The sequence below is a fragment of the Hordeum vulgare genome, chromosome 4H (assembly GCF_904849725.1).
Source record: "Hordeum vulgare subsp. vulgare chromosome 4H, MorexV3_pseudomolecules_assembly, whole genome shotgun sequence".
Taxonomy (NCBI): Eukaryota; Viridiplantae; Streptophyta; class Magnoliopsida; order Poales; family Poaceae; genus Hordeum; species Hordeum vulgare.
Genome location: NC_058521.1, coordinates 563,845,804 through 563,868,701, shown reverse-complemented (window position 1 = coordinate 563,868,701; position 22,898 = coordinate 563,845,804). Strand labels below are relative to the sequence as shown.

Below are 22,898 nucleotides of genomic sequence, written 5' to 3'. Positions count from 1 at the left end.
AATTTTCTTGGTTTTGTTTGGAGTGCATATGTTGTTTGTGTTGGACGTGCAGGCCGTTTTTCTTTGCAGCGCCTGCTGGAGCGGCTCGCGCGTAATTTTTTGCGGCGGTCGCTGGAGCTAGAGCCGGCGCTCTCCGGCATGCTAAAATTTGCTATTTCGACGCTGTAAAATGGTTTTTATCGCACGGCAGTTGCTTGGCTGTTGGAGATGCCCTAAGTCTACACTCATAAGTTACTCATAACCGACCATGTTCTTCATGCACTAGTACTGCTTCCTTACATTGTTAGGTGAAGCATCCCTACTGGGGTTACAGACACAACGCGACACACGCAACTCGGACGAACAGACTCAAGTTTTGGCACAAGCACACATGCCAAAAGTGCATCCATTCTAACTAAACTGTCCAAACAGAACCAGCAACAGAAGACACCCAAGTTCACTTCAAATTCTTCCCAGGCAGCAAAAGTAAACAGACTGATCATCTTGACGCCATTTGATTATATCGCTGCAGCGCCAACAATCGCGCGAGAATCTTAGTCAGAGGTCGGCAACCGCCCCCATTCTGCACCGTAAGAAGACGAGGCTTAATAAGATGATCTGATTGGTATAAGAGGAGCATAGTTTGCTGCTCAAAACAATTTCTGTCCAAATGAACCAACCAATAACAGGACTACAGGAGGCATCCACATCATAACTATTCAATCTGAATCTACTGCAATATTGGAGACACACAGCAACAGAACTTTCCCTTGGTAAGTGTTTGAGACTAGGTTATCCTATCCGAAAGGACACAAGGACGTCTGGGTGCCCGAGACCACAGCAAAGCTCTGGTTACTTAACTACTTTATAAACTGCTATTGGCAATGCTAGTGCCTAATCAGTAAAGCTCTAACTAGGCTAACCTATCCATTAGATCTGATTAGAGCAATTTACTACTAGAGCAGCTAGGGAAACATACAGCACCATGTTGTTCTCTGGTAAGCTTCTTGGTTGATCTGCACAATGCTGATTCCACACAAGACACAACTGCTGGGGAGTGTGCATAAAAATGTCTATCTAGCTACTGGGAACCGTACATAGAAATGTTTATCTAGCTACGCAGAAAATTAACAAGAAAAACTCTACATACTCATCAAAGTAGTCAATGGCGTGTTTAGTCCTCATGACTTCATGTACATCTTTTAAAAACAGTACAGGGTTAGTTTGTATTACCTCTAGTGTAGAAGCTCATGTATGGCATGATTTTTCCAAGGATTGGCTCTCTGTGTATGTTCTTGATTCGGCCTGATCTGAGGTCAATTGTGTACAACCCATCCTTTGTATTCAGGAAGATGACACCAACACCTTCTGCAAAACCAACCACCGACACGTCCGATAAGGCGTAAGCAGAGACCTTTGGTGCGAGCTCAATGATCCTGCGCCGCGCCAAAGCCGTAGTTGTATCAGGGCGGACCTCCACTGACCATATGTGGAGTCCGCCAAACGGCACATCTATCCAGGCATCTACATCTAACACCGACAGTTTCTGCTCACCCATGTCGTACTCCACGACACTACCGATCCCCTCACAGGGGAAGTAGGACTTGTTTCCCACAACTGCATTGTGCTCGGTCATCTCGATGAAGACATTCGGTTCATCGAGGGAGATCATGTCGCTCCACTCCTCAGTCGCCGACGAGTAGACCGAGGCGAATGTGACCACCAGTCCCTCGTTGGAGCCGACGATGGCAACAAGGAAAGGGCCGCCATGGCAGTAGAGATGGTCGCATGGATCCTTGGCACAGAGCACTGCAGCATTCCAGCTTACTCCCTCCTCCCCCTCCTTCCCGTCCCAGTTCCAGGTGATTTCCGCGCACTCGGGATCGGCAACGATTCCCCACCGGTCGTATGTGACGAGGTCGCAGACGACGAAGTCCTCGTCCCTTTTAGGGGTGCGGAAGAGGACGAGGCCGTGCCGGGAGTCGAGGACGGGCCAGTCGCGGCGCTCGTGGCACGCCGGCGGGCGGAAGGACGCTGTGGAGACGAAGTTGAAGAATTTTTGTCTAAAAAGACCACTGGTCGAATATTATTTTTAAAAAAGACCACATGCGATATAAAATGCGAGAAAAGACCTCCATTTTTCATGGCGGCAGACGCGCCAGGTGACATGTGGCACCTGCCGCCACGGACCGAGGCAGCTGGGTCCCGTCGCCACCCGGCGAGGCGGCCGGCCGAACAGGTGGCACCTGCCGCCACCACTCCAGGCGGCAGGCGGGCTGCTGTGCATGGTAGCATGCAGCTGTGCGTGGCAGCATGCAGCGCTTGAGGCATGGCAGCCGGCTGTTGATGCATGCATGTACAAGAGCATGGCAGCCTGCCGCTGGTCCGTGACGATAGGTGCCACGCATCATCTGGCGTGTGCCTGCCGCCATGAAAAATAGAGGTCTTTTCTCGCATTTTATACCGCATGTGGTTTTTTTTGACAATAATATTCAGTTAGCGGTCTTTTTTGACAAAAAATCGAAGTTGGAGACCAGACACTCCTCGTGGTGCCTGCGCATCCCCCTGCCCCACGACCTCTCGTGGCTCTCGTTGTGGAGGAAGCCCAGCATGGGCGGCGCCCCGTGGAAGGCGCGGTACCCGCGGGCGAAGGCGGCGTCGGAGAGGATGCGGCGCCAGCTCGCGCAGACGGCGGCGGCGCGGACGAGGCTCTTGGGGTCGTCCGGCGGGATGCGCAGGAATATCTCGCTCATGGCGTCGTCGTCCAGCGCCGGCGGTGAGTGGCGGCCGAGCTGCGCCGGAGGGAGGCTCATCGTGAGGGGGTTGGGCCGCGGTCGCGGCGCCGGATTAGGGTTTCCGTCGAGGGATTTGCGGGGAAGTTGTGGAGCAGCGCCGCCGCTGCATGGAGTGGCGAGTGGGAGGAGTGGGGTTTCTGCGGTTCTGCATTCTGAATTTATGGACTCGTGTGAACAGACTGGGCCGCTGGGCCTATTCCTTTCGCTCTTGAGCTTCAGGGAGGCGAAAAAGCAGATGTTTTCGCTAAATGCTTCCACCCGGCGGCGTCGGCTGAATCGTTCGGCAGTCGCGCGCGCGGACCGCGCGCCTCGTGGGCAGCCATGCAATTTTTTTTATCCGATTTGTTACAACTACGTTTAGTTTTACATCAAACGTTTATTATTTTGCTATATTTTGTCCATTTTAAAAAGCTGCATTCACGGTTGGTTACAACTCAAGTTTGTTGAATTTTTGCTACAACCCGGTTTTCACTTTTGTTACAACCGTGTTAATTTTTGCTACAACCGACATCATTTTTTTCTGCAACCGTTTATTAAAAAAATTGCTACAACCGGCGTTTGGCTTTTGATACCACGCATCATCAGCTTCGTTTTTTTGCTACAATCACGTAGATATTTTTTTTGCTACAATTATTATTTTGTTGCAACCGTTGACGAAAATTGCTGCATCACGCCAAAATTTGCTGCATCGAGAAAAAAATGTTGCATGGATAGATCTAACGGTCCCCCTCGCAGATCTGACAATCGCGCTGCGCCGAGCGTTCGCGCCGGCACGCTGACGCGTAGTACTGTCCAATGTTTTTTGTTAAGATGCGAATGTTTTTCTTAGTCACAAGGGAAAGAAATTTACAAGAGAGTACGACTGTTGCTCAAAAAAAAATGTACGACTGTACAGGGATCACTAAAGAAAAAAGTACATGGCAAAGCAATGAGAACACAGATGAAATGTGCGAGTCAGACTAAATTCTCGCTGGACGTGCATGTATGTGAGCATCTCTGAAGTTACTAAACTCCCTCTAAATGCTGCCCCCTGGTGCATCGAGGCCGTGGTTACTGCTCGATTATTTGAACACAGATGAATGGATATGCTCAAAAAGAGAAAAGAAACACAGAAGAAATGGATGCATCGGTGCGGTCTTCTTCAGTCCATTGCCATGGACTACTGGACTCATGGTACAAAAATGAGAGGACATGTCGAATCATTATGAACAATCATGAGCTCACGGTGATGTTATCACATCGGAAACATCGTTCGTTGCCCTTTGTTATGTAGTGCAAATAGTACAAGATATATGCATCCTCGCAGTCGCAGACAACTGGAAAAGGAAAATATATTTCTTTGTTGCCTCTTGTTCCCTATCTGATGATGGTGATCTCTGTGATACAACGTATGGCTTGACAGTGAAAGGCACCTATGCAACGCAAACCACGACAATGGTAAAACAAAAAAGAGGAGATGTTACACAGTGTAGCATGCTTATACTCCGGTTCTTCATGCTGCTACGGCTACAGGTCTTTTGCTGGTCTTAATTCCTTTGATAGCTGCATATTCGCAGGATGAAATTAATATCTCAGAACTTCACAGGGTACAAGATTGAAAATGGATGCCGCTGGAAAGAGCCATACCTTCAGCGTAGTCTTTAGCCCCGAAAACCGCAGAACCAGCAACAAGAGCATTCGCGCCAGCTTCAATGACCTGTCATTTAGTAGAGTAAAGGGGGAACAAAATCAGTACCTAGCTGAATAAAATTGTTGGCCTAGGATTGCGGCACGCACGTCCACATAGGGAGGGCACAAGGAAATTGACATCATAGAAAAATCAGAACAAAAACCAGGGGCGAGACAATAACGGAGGAAAAAACTAGGTCACCTTGTAGGCATTTTTGGGACTGACTCCACCATCAACCTCAATCCAGGGGTTCACTCCCTGAAACATTAGGAAATTGAATTTGAGCATTTCAAACATCGGGACGTGAGAATACCTACAGAACATAAGGGATATATACCTTCTCTTCGCATAATTTTCTCAAATCAGCAATTTTCTTTACTTGACTCTCGATAAAGCTCTGCCCACCAAACCCAGGATTGACTGACATAATCAATACCAGATCAACAGCTGCACAGGCAAACAAATGCAACATCTTGTCAGCTGCCTGTACATGGTGGATGGTCAAAATAATCATAAAAAGGCGGTATATGTCTTGTTCATCTAGTTATAAACTAAACGGATGTCTACTTGTCGAGTGTAAGACACAGTAAGAAAATCAATTAAGTTCTACTACAATTAGTCTTATCCAAGGCAAACATTGTTACATGAAAAAAAAAAACATGCACAGTGAAGGTTCAGTAAGAAAGCCTTGGAACTTCTACTATGAACCCCGTTAACTGAATAACTAATCTTATCTAAAGACACACCATGTGAATACATGTGGGTAGTCAAGGAAGTCAAGAAGATCATGTAGTCAAAATTATCAAAACTCCCACCAGAAGCAGTACAATTTTCATCTTAACTAGAACACTATGCTTATACTTATGCTGATAAAAGAAAACCATGATGAGTAGCTAAATAGTATGGATGACTAGCCCGATCTACAGAATCACATGCATATATTCTGAAAGATTTTGTGCTTCTTCCAACAAAAATCTTTCCTGAGTCACCGTTTTAGTGTTAATTACTAACCTAGCACCATCAATTGATTTTCCAAACATTAAGCACCTCCCAAGATACCATCAAGTGATGTAGAGAGCAGAATTCTTACATTCAAGTACATATTCTATGGCACTGAGTGGAGTCCCAGGGTTCAAAACAACTCCAGCCTTTGCTCCTAGACTTTTAATCTGGCAAAATATATGAGTGAGATTATTACAATCACTCCGGATTTTTTCATGACAATAAAAAAAAATACTCACAAGCATTAGACATTTAGTTTTAGCTCAGAATATGAATATGGTATTAGGTGAAACTACAGTTAGGCGGGTGAGAGGCGTCCAGGCATATTACCGCCCTTACCACCACATTATGTGACTTATCTAGCTGCTGATAGTGACCTGAGAAGGTGCAAATAAACCATTATTGCTAGGATATCAAATAATCTAAAGAAGAACTTGGTGTGCAATGTGGTCCTACATTACAGTGCATCAAAGAATGTATCAGTTGTCGGTGTGGCACTAAACCACTAGCAAGTGGAACATGTGCTCCTCCAGCAATAGTAGCCTAGTGTAATCCAGCTTATATAACACAAAACTCAGTTAATTCACTAGGGATTGACACTTCATGCATTAAAAGAAAATACAACATAATTGTCAACCATAACTGATTAAAACCAACTGTACAACTATAGCAAACCTAAACAGTAAAAATTAAGGAGCAAAAAGGAATGTCAGAGATGGGCATAGACTCAAAAAGATAGTTGAAGTTGCTCACATTCAACTCAATTATCTGAAATATTCACATGTGGATTTTTTTTTGGAGAATGTAAAATGTGGATTGACATTTAGGGAATGTTTACCTGGTCGACTGTTCGGTGCAGATGGATGGTTGCTGTTTGCTCACAGTGGACGCTAACAATATCAGCACCTGCCTTGATAAAATCTGGAATTCGCTGCTCAGGTTCCACAATCATCTGCAATTAAAAATCACAGACACCATAATAAGAAGGGTTAATGGGGGTGAGACTACAGCAAACAATGGGAAATTCACTCAGGATTCTCATTAAGTACCAGATGCACATCCAATGGAAGATCAGTCACTGGACGCAGAGCATCAACAATTAATGGTCCAATTGTGATATTTGGCACAAAGCGCCCATCCATGACATCAACATGAATCCAGTCACATCCTGCCACCTCAACAGCTTTTACCTAGTAATGTCAAAACTGTGTCAAAAGATGAGTGTGAACTATGATTTTAGGAAGCTGCACTGCAGTGGCGTTTCCGATGGTAATTTGTATCGTGCAGGTGTTGGTGCATACAGCTAATTCACCATACTATCAAGCTATGAGTCTGATAGTACCCTGGAACCATTCTTCCAGATATTCCTAATCCATGTTCAGTGGAGCGATCGTCTAAGAGCTTTGTGGTGGGGTGGATGTTAGTATCTAACTGACCTGTTCGCCAAGCTTGGCAAAGTTTGCAGAGAGAATGGAAGGGGACACAATGATGTCGCTCTTGGAGAACTTGTCGACCCTTGATGCCCTCACTTGGAATAGCTTCCTGGAAATCATAAGCAAAACAAATTCTGCACAATTGAGAACTGAACGAGGCACCAAACAAATCAGCAATGTGTAGTCAACCAACAGGGTGAACTGACTAGAATTTTTTTCTCCCCCCTTTCTCTCGTCAAGAGGCAACGCCGATCAAAGATGGAGTAAGGGGCAACAGACACTTGCGGTAAGCTTAAGCATGTGCAAACATGATCTAGCATCATTTTCAGACTACAAATCCTCCTCTAGGAATTTGAGGGTGTAGCATATATGGCTCCACTGACGAAACTTAAAATCGTTGGATCCACTGTTGCTACGCAAGCAGACACGCACAGCTAAGACGGAACAGACATCCCCACCTATGAACTGGCGAGTCTAGCATATATATGGTCTCACTGACGAGACTAAAAAACGGTGAGTCAAGTGGTGCTACACAAGCAGACACACACAGCTAGTAAGATGGAACAGACATCCCTCCCCGATGCTTGCTCCCCCAAACTGGAACCCGTTCGTCAGAAGCACGAGACAGAAAATTCATCCTCTAGCTGCCCTGCCTGCGACGGCGAGCTAAATTGGTGCTCACGCACAGGGGTTGCTCGATCCCCGTGCCGGGCGCTTTGAGCTCGGCTCGGAGCCACCAACTCCGTCCGAGAAGACGGTACACGGAGAGGGCGGCCGCGCGGACCATTTCGACGCGCACAGGCTCCGATGCTCGGTGCATGGGTTTGGTCACGGAACAAGGGAGCTCGAGATTGCTGCCGAAGCGAGCGGGGATCGGGTCGCCCCCGGCGCGGCGCGCCACCTACCCACCCACTCCGCGCCGATACAGGAAGGAGGGGAAAGACCTTGACGTGACGTGGCGGGGGAAGTGGACGGCGTACCTGGACGAGGAGAAGCCGACGCGGCGGCGGCCGCCGAGGGAGGCGGCGCGCGGGTAGCCGAGGCTGGAGCAGAGCGAGGAGGAGGGCGACGCCATCTGTCCACCAAACTCTCCCTCTCTCTCTCTCTCTCGTGCTGCTGCTGCTGCTGCTGCTGCTGCTCTCCTCGGCGAGACGAGCAGCCCTTGGCGAATGGAATGGAATGGAAGCGCTGGGCCGATTTGGTGGGTGGGGGCTACGCGCGCGCGCCCGGGAGGAGTAGGGGGGAGGAGGAGGGGGGAATCGCCGGGCGCAAGCCGCAGCCTCACGGCTCCCGTTTCGTTATCTGCTCGCTGACCCCATAGCCACACAGAAATTCGCAGCGCTTTTTCGGGGGCACGCTCCGTCGGTTTGGGGGATTGTTTTGGTTGGTGGCGGGCTGGCGGCCGAGCCCAGCCATGAGCCAACGACCGCCGTTTCGTCGCCTACCTGACGAGATTTGCCCCTCGACAACTCGATGCGTGTGTGTGCCGTGCGCCTGTGCCGCGCAGGATCCAGCATCGGAACGAAATGGAGCCCCGGATCTCGCAGCGGCATCTATTTTCGCCACGGGGATCGCACATGCTGTACGCGCCAATTTCACAACCCATCAAACTGAAAGTGTCCATGTGTATTATCAGTGCCCACAGCCAACTGTCAAAATCCAATTTATCTTGGTTTCTTTTTCCTTTTCATAGGAGACGGAACAATCGGTCTAATTCTATTATATAATACTCCCTCCGTTCCTAAATATAACTCTTTTAAGAGATTTCATCAGGGGTCTACATACAAAGTAAAATGAGTGAATCTACGCTACCTTCGTATCAAAATTATTGTCTTAAGTTTGTCTAAAATGGATGTATCTAAATACTTAAACATGACGAAGTACATTCATATCTAGATAAATCTAAGGGGGTGTTTGGTTCCAATGGACTAGACTTTTTTTTGTCCGAGGGACTAAAGAAAAAAGACCCTCCATTAGAGTCTTTTTCTAGTCCCTTAAAAAAATCCCTCCAGTTACATAGGGACTAAAAGAGACTTTTTCTAGTCTAGTCTCTCTAACCAAACAGGACCTAAGACAAGAATTTTAGGACGGAGGAAGTACGTACATATACATTCGTATGTAGTCCACTAGTGAAACCTCTAAAAAGACTTACATTTAGGAACGGAGGGAGTATTATCAAAACAAAGACATGCTACCATTTTTTCTTTTATTTTGATAATATAGGAACGGGGCGTCCTACATACTGAAAGGTAGCAGCACATAATCAACCATCACTCATCTCATGTCAGAGAGCACCCACGCTACTGGCAGAGACCACCAGTAAGTTCGCCATGGAATTATGAAAATCAAACTAGAGTCTTACATAGATTACTGCTCGCAAAGAGAAAGCAGCAGGATACAAAGGGATATCTGGGGATTTCCATTGTACTATGATGATGCTCTGCCACAGCTTCCTGTTGCAAGCTCAAGGGGTCGAAGGGCATTTATGAGCTCGAGTCGCCGGTGTTCCCTCTTTCTCCGCTGCAGCAGTAGAAGTGGGGCAGCTTCACTCGCCCGCAGCACCTGAAAAGCGCAAAAATCGTATCCGGTCATGCCCTTCTCAACATATCATAACAGGGACATGTAGATGTTAGCTTGTAGCACCGAATGATGCTCATTACCAGTGTTCATGGATTCATTTTATATGTTCAGCATTCTCGAATGGTGACATGGAGATAGTTGCATCAAAGGAAATATCAACGCTAATCGAAGGATAACAACAAATCCGGAACTGAGGTGAGGTAGGCAGTTTCTGAATCATCTGGGAAGAACTGACGTGATGTTGTAACAGAGACTGTAAAATGCCAACATCACATGGCCTGATGTCTGAACCTATGAAATTGTGAAGGTGCCTGAGATTTTGTGGCTCCAGCAAAGCCTAAAGTTTGTAGGTACTGCCTACTAGTAGCATTACATTCTAGGGAAAATATCTTATATGCCACTAGAGAGCTTGTGAAATGTCAAATGTCCATGACACCCAAGTTTGTCTGTTTGTGTATTTGCACCACTGGAATTCTGAAAACATGTGGTTTCAATGACCTATGCTACTTTCAGTGATCAATGTTGGGGGAAAGATAAAACTACCCTGGTTCTACACCACTTTCACTACGAAAATATGAGATCCTATTAAAAACCTATCTGAATTTGGACCATAAAAGTGGTAGCAAAAAACCATTTGTTGGTCTTCCCTGCGTTGCTTTAAAAGGGACATCAGTGCCATATGTTTTTCTGACAGCAAATACAGCACACAAACTAAAAGTGGCATATAAGATATTCTCTCTACATTTGAAAAGGTAACTGTATCACTAAAAGTCAGTTTTTACATCTAACCAGTAACAGTTGTTTAATTAAATAGTAAAACAGCCAGAATCAAGAATATTGTTACACAAGAAAATGTGATAATTTTGTTTTTATACAACAATGGCTTATTACAACGTTAGCAAGAACATAACAAATTAGAAGTGTCAACAAGCATATCTCAAGTTCTAAGTGTACCTGCAACGGACAATCACTGGAACGGGCTTCAGGGCTTTGGGCCCATTTCTCAAACCCCTCTTATATTTCGAGATCTGAAATGCACAAGAAAGAATGAGGGCAGCAATGCCGATTATCTACAAGGATAACATGCAGAAGCCAAAGAACAATCTGTCTGAAGAACACAAAGATAGCAGGCCAAAATATGATATCCTAATAAGAACAGTGTCGAGGAAGTGGGATTGTAGGTTCTCCGTATGTTGTTAATATATTAATATTACTTCGTTCATCACATTAATGTGTTTGACTACCGGAACTTGCACTTACATGAATGACAAAATGTGTTTGACTACTGGAGCTTGTGTCTTCAAACAGCAGCATAAACCAACATACCCCTGAATAAGACTCTGTGCTCCAACTGAAACTGGCTTAAACGCCAAACAATATATCTATCACTGACCTACCAAGTAATCAAAGAGCAGGTGACGTGCACCATAATCCCATCGATTATGTTCCATTTGTGAAACATTTCAAAAGGCCGCACAGTCCAGTTCCTACCACCAGGCAATTCACCGAACACCTAGAGTGCATCTCTTAGTACTACGTTACACCAACGGCCAAGAGATCACCGAGAACAGAGCACGCACATGTAAGTGACAGGGACAAATACGGAATATAGCGGGGGATAAGCGACGAGACCTTCTTCTTGGGGACGGCCATGAGTTCCATCGCGGGGGCGATGGCGGCGCCAAGGCCGGGGAGCACGAGGGACTGGGCCTCGGGGAGAGGAGCGGGGGGAGGGGTCGGCATGAGGGTGATCCCAGACGGCATGCGAGGCAACGCCACCGCCGATGCCGCTCGCCGGAGCCAACCCGCCGCCGCCATGGATCGCTGGAGGGGGTTGCGGGAGTAGGAGTTTGGAAAGGGGGTTTCGGCAAGGTCCAGAGGCGAGTGGGAGAGGCGCCGATCTGACCGTCCAGTTTTATCGGATGGTTAGCGCCTGGATTTTTTTGTTAATTATATGGTTCGCCATCATTTTCTCTTACCATTAGATTTTAATTTTTAGTAAGTTAATGTAATACGGTTATACGTGTAGGTCCCGTAGCTCAGTTGGTTAGAGTTTCCGTCTGATATACGGAAGGTCATGGGTTCAAGTCCCATCGGGACCAGTTTTTTTGTATTTCAATTTATTTTACAAATAAATTTTTGGTATTCTCCATAAATTTCTTTCGGGCATAATATTTTGTGCAGTCTAAAACTAAGCTTGAACTTTTGCCAGAAACCACAAGAACAAAACTCAAAAATAGATCTAGTAAAAGCATCATACTTTCTTAGGTATAAACTCATGGCTACACGTTTTTGAGAACGTTACTCTTTTATCTTCACACACACCTGATAGTGAACTTTAAAGTAGAGTTTTGTATTACTCCCTCCGTCTCAGTTTATAAGGCATGCATGTAATTTTAGGTTAACAATTTAAATAGCTAAATATCGTCATATGTGATGAAAATTACTTTCTTTCTATTTATAAAATTATAATTAGAGATAAGTAGACTAGTTGTTCCCAACTATAATATCGTTGAATCAAGAAAGACTAAGGAGGGAAGCAATCTGAATATCAACGCCCACAAACTCCTTTGTGTTTTACTCGAGATGTCATCTACGCATAGACTAGCTCATGATGCCATTGTTGGAAAACGTTGCATGAGAAATAAAAAATTTCCTACGCACACATAAGATCTATCCATGGTGATGACCATCTACGAGAGAAGAAATCGGATCCACATACCCTTGTAGATCGCTAAGCAGAAAGCGTTATGAAACGCGGTTGATGTAGTCGAACGTCTTCGCGATCCAAATCACAAGCCGTCCCACGATCCAATCACGATCTAGCGTCGAACGAACGACACTTCCGCATTCAGCACACGTGCAGCTCGATGACGATCTCCGCCTTCTTGATCCAGCAAGAGGGGCGAAAAAGTAGATGAATTTTCCGATAGCACAACGTTGTGGCGGTGATGTTGGACGAGCTGATCCGGTAGGGCTTCGCAGGGCGTTGTCGAATTAGCCTACGGGGTGTCACAAAGTAGTGGAGGGAGAGGGCCTGCATCGTGGGTTGTGGTGCGGCTAGCCTCTCTCCTCTCCACTATATATATGTGGGAGGGAGGGGTAGCGCCCTAGGGGAAAAAAACCTAGGGTTAGCTGGTAGCGCACAAGGGCGAGGAGTCCTCATCCAATTCGGTTTGGTGAAGGAGTCCTCCTCCTAGTGGGTTTCCTCCCCACCTTTCCTATTCGATTGAATAGGCCCATGAGGTTGGCCACCCAGCCCACCAGGGGCTGGTGCGCCACCTCTAGGCCTATGTGGTTCTCCTCCAGGTGGGTGTCCCCTCCCGGTGAACCCCCAAAACCCATTTGTCACTTCCGGTACTTTACCGGTAATGCCCGAAATCTTTTCGGAACCCGAATACATCTTTCCTATATATCAAACTTCGTTTTCGGACCATTTCGGAACTCCTCGTGACGTCTGGGATCTCATCCGGGACTCGGAACAACATTCGGTCACCAACATACATAATTCAACAATACCGAAACGTCACCGAACCTTAAGTGTGCGGACCCTGCGGGTTCGAGAACTATGTAGACATGAGCGAGACACTCTCCGGTCAATAACCAATAGCAGGACTTGGATGTCCATATTGGGTCGTACACATTCTTCGACGATCTTTATCGGTTGAACCTCTATGTCAAGGATTCAGTTAATCCCGTATATTATTCCCTTTGTCTTTCTGTATGTTACTTGCCCGAGATTCGATCGTCGGTATCTTTATACCTTGTTCAATCTCGTTACTGGCAAGTCTCTTTACTTGTTTCACAATACAAAATCCCGTGACTAACTCTTTAGTCACTTTGTTTGCAAGGCTTGTTTGTGATGTTGTATTACCGAGTGGGCCGTGAGATACCTCTCTGTCACATGAAGTGACAAATCCTAGTCTTGATCCATGCAAACTCAACAGACACCTTCGGAGATACCTGTAGAGCACCTTTATAGTCACCCAGTTACATTGCTATGTTTGATACACACAAGGTATTCCTCCGGTGTGAGTGAGTTACATGATCTCATGGTCATAGGAACTTATACTTAACATACAGAAAACAGTAGCAATAAACTGACACGATCACTTGCTACATTCATAGTTTGAGTCTTCTCCATCACATCATTCTCCTAATGATGTCATCCCGTTATCAAGTGACAACTCCTGTCTATGGCCAGGAAACCTTGACCATCTTTAATCAACGAGGTAGTTGATGTCAACTGTTCTTCCCCTTTGCAACGGCACTAGAAGAATGCTGTTAGCACTCTCCGGCAATCGAAACTAGAAGGATGTTGTTGACGGCCCACAAGCGCATGGGATCGCAGCAGTTTTCGAGGGTAGAGTATTCGACCCAAATTTGTTGATTCGCATGAGGGAGTGAGAGAATACTCTCAAGTATTAGCAGTTGAATTGTCAGATTCAACCACACCTAAAAGATTAGTATCTGCAAGCAAAGTAGTAACAGCAAAGTAGCGAGTAACGGCAGTGTAACGAACAATAGCAGCGGCAAGGAAAAGCAGTAGTGACCACAGTAGCAAGTAGCAACAGTAGCAAGCGACAGTAGTAGCAACAGTAGCAGCAGAGCAAGACAAGTAACAGCAGGACTAACCATTGAAGCACAAGATTGGAGAGAAGACATCACATAACTACTTGTCATGGACTCATGGTCCAAGGAGGACTACTCACGGCAGGTCCGGGAAGCGTCCATGGCGGTGGAGAAGCTCGTGGAGGTCAATCCTCCCTCTGGCAGGGTGCCGGGAAGAGGTCTCGTGACGCTCCCGATCTCGGAAGCGCTGCGGCGGCGGAACGATGGAGAAATTCACGATTCTGGACGTTGTGGAAGGGTTTCCTCCCGGGACTCTAAATATAGGCCAAAGGAGGGCACCAGAGGAGGTGGGGCCCACCCAGGGGGTATGCCGCGTCAGCAGGCCGCCTGGGCGGCCCCTAGCCCCTCTTTGGCCTATCTTTGGTGATCTCAAAGCTTCCGTTACACTTATTTTTTATATATTTTTCCTGGAATTTTTTGGGCTTCGGAAAATTGGGTAAAAGCCCGTGCAAAATAGACATCAACAAACCGGAACTGACACTGGGTGCACTGAGTTAGTAGGTTAGTCCAAATATGTGTAAAATGATATAAAAGTGTAGCAAAACATATAACAATGTCACCCAAAAGATCATGTAGCAAGCAGAAATTATAGATACGTTTGGGACGTATCAACATCCCCAAGCTTAATTTCTGCTCGTCCTCGAGTAGATAAATGATAACACAATAATTTCTGTGGTGACATGCTAACACACATATAAGAACTTCAAAGTAAAGCAAGTAAGATATGCAATTCAAGTCAAGACAATAACAAGCAAGAGTCTATATTTAGTATTGCGTTTAGCAAAGTAAGAACATAAAGGTGCAAGAGCTCTCGCTGTCCATGACTCAAATGTCTCCAAATGGTGTTTGCGTGCCAGAAGTGGGAGATGGGTTGAGATCATAAAATATATTTTTTAATTGAGAACTCAATCTACTAAAATTTCACACTTGGTCTCCTTCAGAATCTTATTTTGACTCATCCCCAGACCACTAGTCAGGCACAAGTCAAAATGATCCTCTCCCTTTTGACTTTTAGCACTCATGCAATGGATGAGCGTAAGCAAGATATGTTGTCACTTAGGATGGAAAAAAGAATAATGATGGGGAAGGAAGACAAAAAGGTGTGATGGGCTCACATCAATCAGGACAACCATAGGTGAGAGAAAGCCAAATGATAGATATGATGTGAGGAGTAGGGATTGCCATGTAACGGATGCACATAGGAGCTAAGGTAAGCTCTCCAATGGAACTAGTGGGGGTGCATCCAACTTGTTTGCTCATGAAGACCTAGAGGTCATTTGATGAGGCTCATCATTGGAATATGCAAACCAAGTTCTATAGTGCAAGGGTCCCCATATAGTTATGCATGAATGATAATCTTTATGTAGTATAAATATAGCAATGGAGTACGAGTGTGGATCTTTCAAAGGAATAGTAGTGTTGCCCCCTTCTCTCTTTTTATTTGTTTATTTTTTTTCTTTTTCTCTTTTTTGTGTGGCCTCCTTGGCTCTTTCTTTTTATCTCTTATTTGTCCTCTTTGGGATCTTTTGTTTGTCCTCTTTGGGATATTTTCCTCACTTAAGGCCAACACTCTATGTTTTACATGAATAAAAAGAAGATCATCACATTTTATAAGAAGTACTCAACATAAAGACAAGTGAAAACTATCATGATGTATGCAAATGTATGCTTCTGCCAGTGTAGCAGGATATGCAATGATACTAGTGCGTCATGTAGCAATAATTGGGGCAAGGCCCAACTATCATGCGGCTCTACAATCAAGCAAAAGCATGTATGACATGAAGACAAGGTCATGAGATGGTGGATGTTGCATGGCAATGTATCTCGGAAAGGCTATGGAAATGCCTTAATAGGTAGGTATGGTGGCTGTTTTGAGGAAAGATATAATGAGGCATGTGTTTGGATGCATCGACGGAGTTTGCACCAACTCTCAATGTGAGAAAGGGCAATGCACGGTACCGAAGAGGCTAGCAAAATATGGATGGTGGAAGTACTAACAATCGAATACTCACATTAGTCCGCATAACTCATACACTTATTATCGGTAACTCTCTATCTAGTTAGGAAATTCACAAAGAGACAAGTACCCCGAGGAGGAGAGTTTGGGGTTTTTGTTATCCTAGTGCATCCTCGACTCATGGTAACATGAGGGTACTCTATATATTCCAACCCCTCCAGAGGTTAGCGATCAATTTAGTAGCTAGAGTTCTTAACTAATTTTTTGTTTTTGAAAAACACACAGATTTCCCAATATACGACACCTATCACTAATAGGCTCAAGCTCTTGGCACCAATAGTCCAAACATTACTCAAATCAATACCTCAAAACTATTGCGGGTTATTACTATACTTAAACAACAATCTTAATTACCTAGTCATGCAAGACACACAGCTCAGTGCAACGAGCCAACTCTCTAAACAAGATAAGCATTATAACTCAAGCGAGTTCCAAAAGCAACCTAAATAAAATCTCTTAAAAGATAAGCATGAAAACTAAGAGCTAAGCATGACAATAGCTATGAAAAGATGAAGAACACACAAAAAAGGATAAGCATGAAAACCTATGTTGTGTTCTAGAGTGGAATGGAGCGTGTCTCTCTCCAAGACAAGGTAGGCTAGGTTCCGACTTGTTATGAACAGCAAACAAAACTAAAACAAACTAAAAAGAAAATAGCGGGACACTCCAAGCATAGCACATAACATATGAAGTGATAAAAATATAGCATGGAGATGGACGAACTAATGATTGTTGATAGAGAAGGGGATGCACGGGGGCAACCCCAAGCTTAGACGCTTGAGTCTCGTTGAATATTTCTTGGGGTTTATGGGGGCATCCCCAAGCTTGAGTGCTTGACACTCCTGTATATTCTTTCATCATCTCCCATCGCATACTTGAAAACTCCCTTCAAATGAAACTCATCATAAGATGATTAGAGTGGTTAATACCCTTAATAAAACAATTCATTACCTGTTGAAAATAAAGATTTTCATGAAAATCTACTGCTTCTCATGATTTCCAAAAGGTTTTTGCAAATAAAAAGTAAGCTTAGGATTTGAAAAACAATGGAAACGCGAAACATGGCAAAATCTGTGAAAAACAGAACAATAGGTAGTAAATAATTTATTCGGGGCACTTCTGCGACTCAAATCAAAAAACTCAGAACAGATGCCAGAAAGGAAACTATATAGAGCATTTTTTTAAATCATATAAAAAGATGATCTCATGATATTTGGTGAATTTTTCCGTCAGGCACACAGAATCTGTTTCTGGACAGCATCTCACAATTTTTGAACTTTCTTGCAATCGGAGGCTATAACTTGGCACAAAGCTGAAAAATAAATATGCAGTGATGTTGCTACAGTAGTAAAAAGCATCAAGGCCACTAAAAATGAAAGTAAAAAACAAATTGGGTTGCCTCCCAACAAGCACTTTCTTTTATGCCTTTGAGCTAGGCATAATGCAAGAAGATCAAGTGTTATCAACTCCAAAAGAATAACTTGCCCGAGTAACGGACTCATAAGGTAACTTAATCTTATTTCTAGGGAAGTGTTCCATTCCTTTTTAAGGGGAAATTGTAATTTAATGATTCCCTCTTTCATGTCAATTATAGCACCAACGGTGCGGAGAAAAGGACGTCCCAAAATAATTGGAGATGAAGGATTGCATTCAATGTCCATAATAAGAAAATCAACGGGCACATAATTATCATTTACAATAATAAGCACATCATCAATTCTCCCTAAAGGTTTCTTTATGGAAGAATCAACAAGACAAACACCAAAAGAACATGGATCATAAGGTTTCCAATCAAGCATATCATAAATTCTTTTGGGCATAACGGAGGCACTAGCTCCAACATCACACAATGCAAAGCAAGAGATATTATTCAATTTTATTTTGACCATAGGATCCCAACCATCTTCTAGTTTTGTAGGAATATAAGTCTCTAGCTTGAGATTCTCCTCCCTAACTTTGATAAGAGCATTGGTAATATGCTCGGTGAAGGCAATATTGAGTGTACTAGTGTGGGGGTCTTTAGCCATTCTTTGCAAAAAGGTGATGACTTCGGAAAGACTACAATTGTCAAAATCAAGGTTACTACCATTAATTAAAGTATAAGCTCATTCTTTTGGTAGTCTCTATATTCAAAGGACCTTCTTGTCCTATAATTGAGGTATTAGCATCACCATTAATAGGTCCATAGGGACTAGGAGTGCGATGGGTGCCAAAAGTTTTGAGGTCCTGAACAACTTGTATAGTAGCAATGGTAGTGTGCGTAGGAAGGCTCTTAATTCTCTCTTCCTCTTCCTTTTTTCTAGCCCATATATCCTTAAGTTTGGCTAGCATTCTTATGTTTTCATTAATTTAGACTTGGATATCATTCATGGGTGTGGTGTTCCTTTCCTCAAGGGGTGAAATTGTAATTTTAAGCATCTCTACATCATGAGCTATGTTGTCCACCTTCAAAGAGAGACTATCTAATTTTTCTAGTTTATCTTCTACATTCTTGTTGAAGGCTTTTTGAGAGGTGATAAAATATTTAAGCATGCTCTCTAATTCAGAAGTGGAGTTTTTGGTGCTAGGATAATTGTTGTTGTTCCCATAGTTGTTGGATGGAACGGTCTAGGATTGCTACCAAAATTACTCGTGTAGGCATTATTATTGAAGTTGTTTCTAGAGATAAAATTAACATCCACTTGCTCTCTTTCTTGAGCAACCAAAGAATTTAAAGGAACATCATGAGTATCAATAGGAGCTTGCTTAGTAAGTAGAGTCATGATCATGTCAACCTTATCATTAAGGGAGGAGATCTCCTCAACAGAGTTTACCTTCTGATACGTCTCCAACGTATCTATAATTTTTGATGGTTCCATGCTATTATCTTGTCAACTTTGGATGTTTTATATGCATGAATATGCTATTTTATATCTTTTTTGGGACTAACCTATTAACTTAGTGCCAAGTGCCAGTTTCTATTTTTTCCGTGTTTTTGACCTTTTTCAGAGAAGAATATTAAACGGAGTCCAAATGAAATAAAACCCGCGGGATGATTTTTTCCATAACAGAAGATATGCAGGGGACTTGAGAACCAAGGCAGGAGACCTCGGGGGAGGTCACAAGCCCCCTAGCCGCGGCTTGGGGGGCGCGCCTGGCAGGCTTGTGGGCCCCACGTGGCTCCTTTGCCCTACCTCTTTTGCCTATAAATTTTCTAAAATCCTGAAACCAAAGAAGAGAGCCACGAAAATACCTTTCCACCGCCGCAAGCCTGTGTCTCCACAAGATCCCATCTAGGGACCGTTCTGGTGCCCTGCCAGAAGGGGATTCGGACATGGAGGGGCTTCTTCATCAACACCATTGCCTCTCCGATGATGTGTGAGTAGTTCACCACAGACATTCGGGTCCATAGCTAGTAGCTAGATGGCTTCTTCTCTCTCTTGGATCTTCAATACAAAGTTCTCCATGATCTTCATGGAGATCTGCTACAGCAACATACAACAGCGCCAGAAATTGGCACGTTGACGGAGACTTGCCTTGCGCTGGTTTTTCCCTTGAAGAGGAAAGGGTGATGCATGATATGTCTCAAACGTATCTATAATTTTTGATGGTTTCACGCTGTTATCTTGTCATCTTTGGATGTTTTATGTACCTTTTATATCTTTTTTGGGACTAACTTATTAATTCAGTGCCAAGTTCTAGTTCCTGTTTTTTCTGTGTTTTTGCCTCTTTTCAGATCTGATTTTGGAACAGGGTCCAAACGGAATAAAATTCCCGAAATGATTTTTTCCCGAACAGAAGAAGATCAGGGGGCCTGTGGGCCAAGCCAGGAGGGATCCTGGGAGCCCACAAGCCCCCACTCCGCCACCAGGGGAGGCGGCGGTGGCAGGGCTTGTGGCCTCCTTGGCCGCCCGGTGACCTAGATCTTTGGCATATATATTCCCTAAAATACAACAAAAATTTAGGGGAGCCTTGAAAATACTTTTCCGCCGCTGCAAGCTTCCGTTTCCGCGAGATCTCATCTGGAGACCCTTCCAGGCGTCGTGCCGGAGGGGACTTTGGAGTTGGAGGGCTTTTTCATCATCATCATCGCCCCTCCAATGACTCGTGAGTAGTTCACTTCAGACCTACGGGTCCGTATTTAGTAGCTAGATGGCTTCTTCTCTCTCTTGGATCTTCAATACAAAGTTCTCCATGATCTTCATGGAGATCTATCCGATGTAATCTTCTTTGGCAGTGTGTTTGTTGAATTGTGGATTTGTGATCAGATTATCTATGATATATATTTGAGTCTTTGTTGATTTCTTGTATGCATGATTTGATATCCTTGTAAGTCTCTCTGAGTCTTGGGTTTTGTTTGGCCAACTAGATCTATGATTCTTGCAATGGGAGAAGTGCTTGGTTTTGGGTTCTACCATGTGGTGACCTTTCCCAGTGACAGTAGGGGCAGCAAGGCACGCATTAAGTAGTTGCCATCAAGGGTAACAAGATGGGCTCTGTCGTTGATATGAGATTGTCCATCTACATCATGTCATCTTGCTTAAGGCGTTACTCTGTTCTTTTGGACTTAATACACTAGATGCATGTTGGATAGCGGTCTACGTGTGGAGTAATAGTAGTAGATGCAGAAAGTATCGGTCTACTTGTTTTGGACGTGATGCCTATAGATATAATCATTGCCATAGATATCGTCACGACTTTGCGCGGTTCTATCAATTGCTCGATAGTAATTTGTTCACCCACCGTCTACTTGCTTTCATGAGAGAAGCCACTAGTAAACACTACGGCCCCCGGGTCTATTCACATCCATCGTTTACACCTCCACTTTTACTTTGCTTTGTTACTTTGTTGCTTTCAGTTCTCACTTGGCGAACAATCTATAAGGGACTGACAACCCCTTCATAGCATTGGGAGCAAGATTTTGTGTTTGTGCAGGATCTTGTGATACTCCTCCACTGGATTGATACTTTGGTTCTCAAACTGAGGGAAATACTTACCACCGCTGTCTACATCACCCTTTCTGCTTCGAGGGAACACCAACGCAAGGCTCCATAGCCGTAGCAGAAGGATTCCTGGTGCCGTCGACACGACTATTCGTGTCGCCGTTGCCGAGGAAGCATAGCTGACATCAGAAGTATTTCTGGCGCCGTTGCCGGGGAGGAGAGATCAAGATCTATCCAAGTAGGTCTCACAAACTCATCTCCTGCATTTACCTTTTTGCCAGTTGCCTCTCGTTTTCCTCTCCCCCACTTCACATTTGCCATTTTCATTTGCCTTTCTCCTTTGCCGTTTTCTTTTTCCTTTTGCCTTTTTTGTTCGCCCTTTTCTCTCGCTTGATTCATGTTCGCTTGTGTGCCATGCGCCTTCAATATGCTTGCATCTTCGCTTGCTGAAAATCTATTGATATGGATCCTCATCCACTAGCTAATCTCTTTAAGAGACCCAGTTATGTGGAACGAATTGCTAGTGCATTGAGCGCACTTGACTTTCTCTATGGAGTTTTGCTTGAGATGCATGAATCTGAAAATCGTGATGAAGAAATTCATGAACTGATTCACAAGGGCTCCTTGGATGAAAAGCATGATTGCAATGGTTTCACTATAAATTCTATTAGTGACAATCATGCTAAAAATATGCAAAACCCTAAGTTTGGGGATGCTAGTTTTGCTATGTCCACTACTTGTTGCAATAATCATGATTGGGGTGATGATCTTTCTTATGATCTTGAAAATTTGTTCAAACCTCATGATGAATATGATATTTGCAACAATACTGAAAGTGGGATTGGAGAAGTCATGACTTTATTTGATGATAATCCCACTATTTTGAAGAGCATCAACTTTGCATGCATGTGGATCATGGAAAGAATATCCTTTGTGATAGTTACATTATTGAATTCGAATATGATCCCACATGTAATTGCTATGAGAGAGGAAAATATTTTGGTAGAAACTTTCATGTTACCAAATTACCTCTCGTTATGTGGAGATTGCTATTGTCTCTTTCTTCTTCCTTGCATATGGCAACTATTGGTTGTCTTGACAATTTGTTTTCCTATAAAATGCCTATGCATAGGAAGTATGTTAGACTTAGATGTGATTTTCACATGCTTTAGGATGCTCTCGTTGTGCTTCCATTCTTGTCTTTTGTGAGAGCATCATTGAATTCCGAGCTAAGGGCGTTAAACAATAGCGCTTGTTGGGAGGCAACCCAACGAATCTATCCTTTTTCTTTCTGTTTTGTGTTTTCCACACTTTCATAATTCTGTTATGATTATGTTTTTTGTGTTTCTTTTTGCGTTTGTGCCAAGCAAAACCGTTATGATTAGTCTTGGGGATGATCGTTTGGTCATGCTGGAAAAGACAGCAACTTTCTGCTCACGAAAAGAATTTATTTTTTTCTCTATAAGAGATTTTGAGTAGATTCTTTTTGCTGCTGATTGCTACGCAAATTCTTCAGACTGTAGTAATGTTTCAGAATTTTTTAAGTACCAGAGGTATACGAAATATACAGATTGATACAGACTGGTCTGCTGTTAACAGATTATGTTTTTGTTGTGTTGGTTGCTTATTTTGATTAAACTATGGATAGTATCGGGGGGTATTAGCCATGGAAGATTGAAAACACAGTAACCCAACATCAGCACAAGTAGAATTTCAGTTTGCTACAGTACCTAAGGAAGTGGTGGTTTGCTTTCTCATAATAATGTTATCACGAGTTTCTGTTTAAGTTTCGTGTTGTGAAGTTTTCAAGTTTTGGGTGAAGTTCTTATGGACAAAGAGATAAAGAGTGGCAAGAGCTCAAGCTTGGGG

The 22,898-nt window shown here is 44.0% G+C and overlaps 3 protein-coding genes and 1 non-coding gene across 4 annotated transcripts; 1 reads left to right on the top strand and 3 right to left on the bottom strand.

Annotated features, from left to right (window-relative positions):
• Positions 1 to 253: 253 nt before the first annotated feature.
• On the bottom strand, positions 254 to 3,103 carry LOC123450764. The gene is made up of 4 exons (XM_045127864.1): positions 2,481 to 3,103; positions 2,156 to 2,319; positions 1,213 to 2,042; positions 254 to 562 (listed from the first exon to the last, which is right to left on the bottom strand). Exons 1-4 carry the CDS (start codon positions 2,790 to 2,792, stop codon positions 534 to 536), a joined length of 1,335 nt encoding a protein of 444 aa, XP_044983799.1. The 5' UTR covers positions 2,793 to 3,103; the 3' UTR covers positions 254 to 533.
• A 902-nt stretch (positions 3,104 to 4,005) lies between these two features.
• On the bottom strand, positions 4,006 to 8,222 carry LOC123449548 (ribulose-phosphate 3-epimerase, chloroplastic). The gene is made up of 9 exons (XM_045126803.1): positions 7,859 to 8,222; positions 6,882 to 6,987; positions 6,495 to 6,635; positions 6,284 to 6,397; positions 5,534 to 5,612; positions 4,781 to 4,890; positions 4,645 to 4,701; positions 4,401 to 4,470; positions 4,006 to 4,316 (listed from the first exon to the last, which is right to left on the bottom strand). The coding sequence occupies exons 1-9, from the start codon at positions 7,951 to 7,953 to the stop codon at positions 4,267 to 4,269; spliced, it is 822 nt and encodes a 273-aa protein (XP_044982738.1). The 5' UTR covers positions 7,954 to 8,222; the 3' UTR covers positions 4,006 to 4,266.
• A 940-nt stretch (positions 8,223 to 9,162) lies between these two features.
• Positions 9,163 to 11,352, bottom strand: LOC123449549. The gene is made up of 3 exons (XM_045126804.1): positions 11,091 to 11,352; positions 10,413 to 10,486; positions 9,163 to 9,440 (listed from the first exon to the last, which is right to left on the bottom strand). Exons 1-3 carry the CDS (start codon positions 11,274 to 11,276, stop codon positions 9,362 to 9,364), a joined length of 339 nt encoding a protein of 112 aa, XP_044982739.1. The 5' UTR covers positions 11,277 to 11,352; the 3' UTR covers positions 9,163 to 9,361.
• A 134-nt stretch (positions 11,353 to 11,486) lies between these two features.
• TRNAI-GAU lies at positions 11,487 to 11,560 on the top strand. The gene has a single exon. It is a non-coding gene; the product is annotated as a tRNA-Ile (tRNA).
• The last annotated feature ends 11,338 nt before the right edge of the window (positions 11,561 to 22,898 follow it).

What these genes read in the sequence shown, in the direction of transcription:
- LOC123449548 (XM_045126803.1), bottom strand. Translation starts at nt 7,953, where the DNA reads ATGGCGTCGCCCTCCTCCTCGCTCTGCTCCAGCCTCGGCTACCCGCGC. An exon ending in GTCGGCTTCTCCTCGTCCAG is followed by an intron (nt 6,988 to 7,858) that starts GTACGCCGTCCA and finishes TATGATTTCCAG; the next exon opens with GAAGCTATTCCAAGTGAGGG. An exon ending in GTCCCAAAAATGCCTACAAG is followed by an intron (nt 4,471 to 4,644) that starts GTGACCTAGTTT and finishes ACTAAATGACAG; the next exon opens with GTCATTGAAGCTGGCGCGAA.
- LOC123450764 (XM_045127864.1), bottom strand. Translation starts at nt 2,792, where the DNA reads ATGAGCCTCCCTCCGGCGCAGCTCGGCCGCCACTCACCGCCGGCGCTG. An exon ending in GCCTCGGTCCGTGGCGGCAG is followed by an intron (nt 2,043 to 2,155) that starts GTGCCACATGTC and finishes TGGTCTTTTTAG; the next exon opens with ACAAAAATTCTTCAACTTCG. An exon ending in CATGAGCTTCTACACTAGAG is followed by an intron (nt 563 to 1,212) that starts GTAATACAAACT and finishes CTTACGGTGCAG; the next exon opens with AATGGGGGCGGTTGCCGACC.
- LOC123449549 (XM_045126804.1), bottom strand. Translation starts at nt 11,276, where the DNA reads ATGGCGGCGGCGGGTTGGCTCCGGCGAGCGGCATCGGCGGTGGCGTTG. An exon ending in TGGCCGTCCCCAAGAAGAAG is followed by an intron (nt 10,487 to 11,090) that starts GTCTCGTCGCTT and finishes TGTGCATTTCAG; the next exon opens with ATCTCGAAATATAAGAGGGG. An exon ending in CCAGTGATTGTCCGTTGCAG is followed by an intron (nt 9,441 to 10,412) that starts GTACACTTAGAA and finishes TGCGCTTTTCAG; the next exon opens with GTGCTGCGGGCGAGTGAAGC.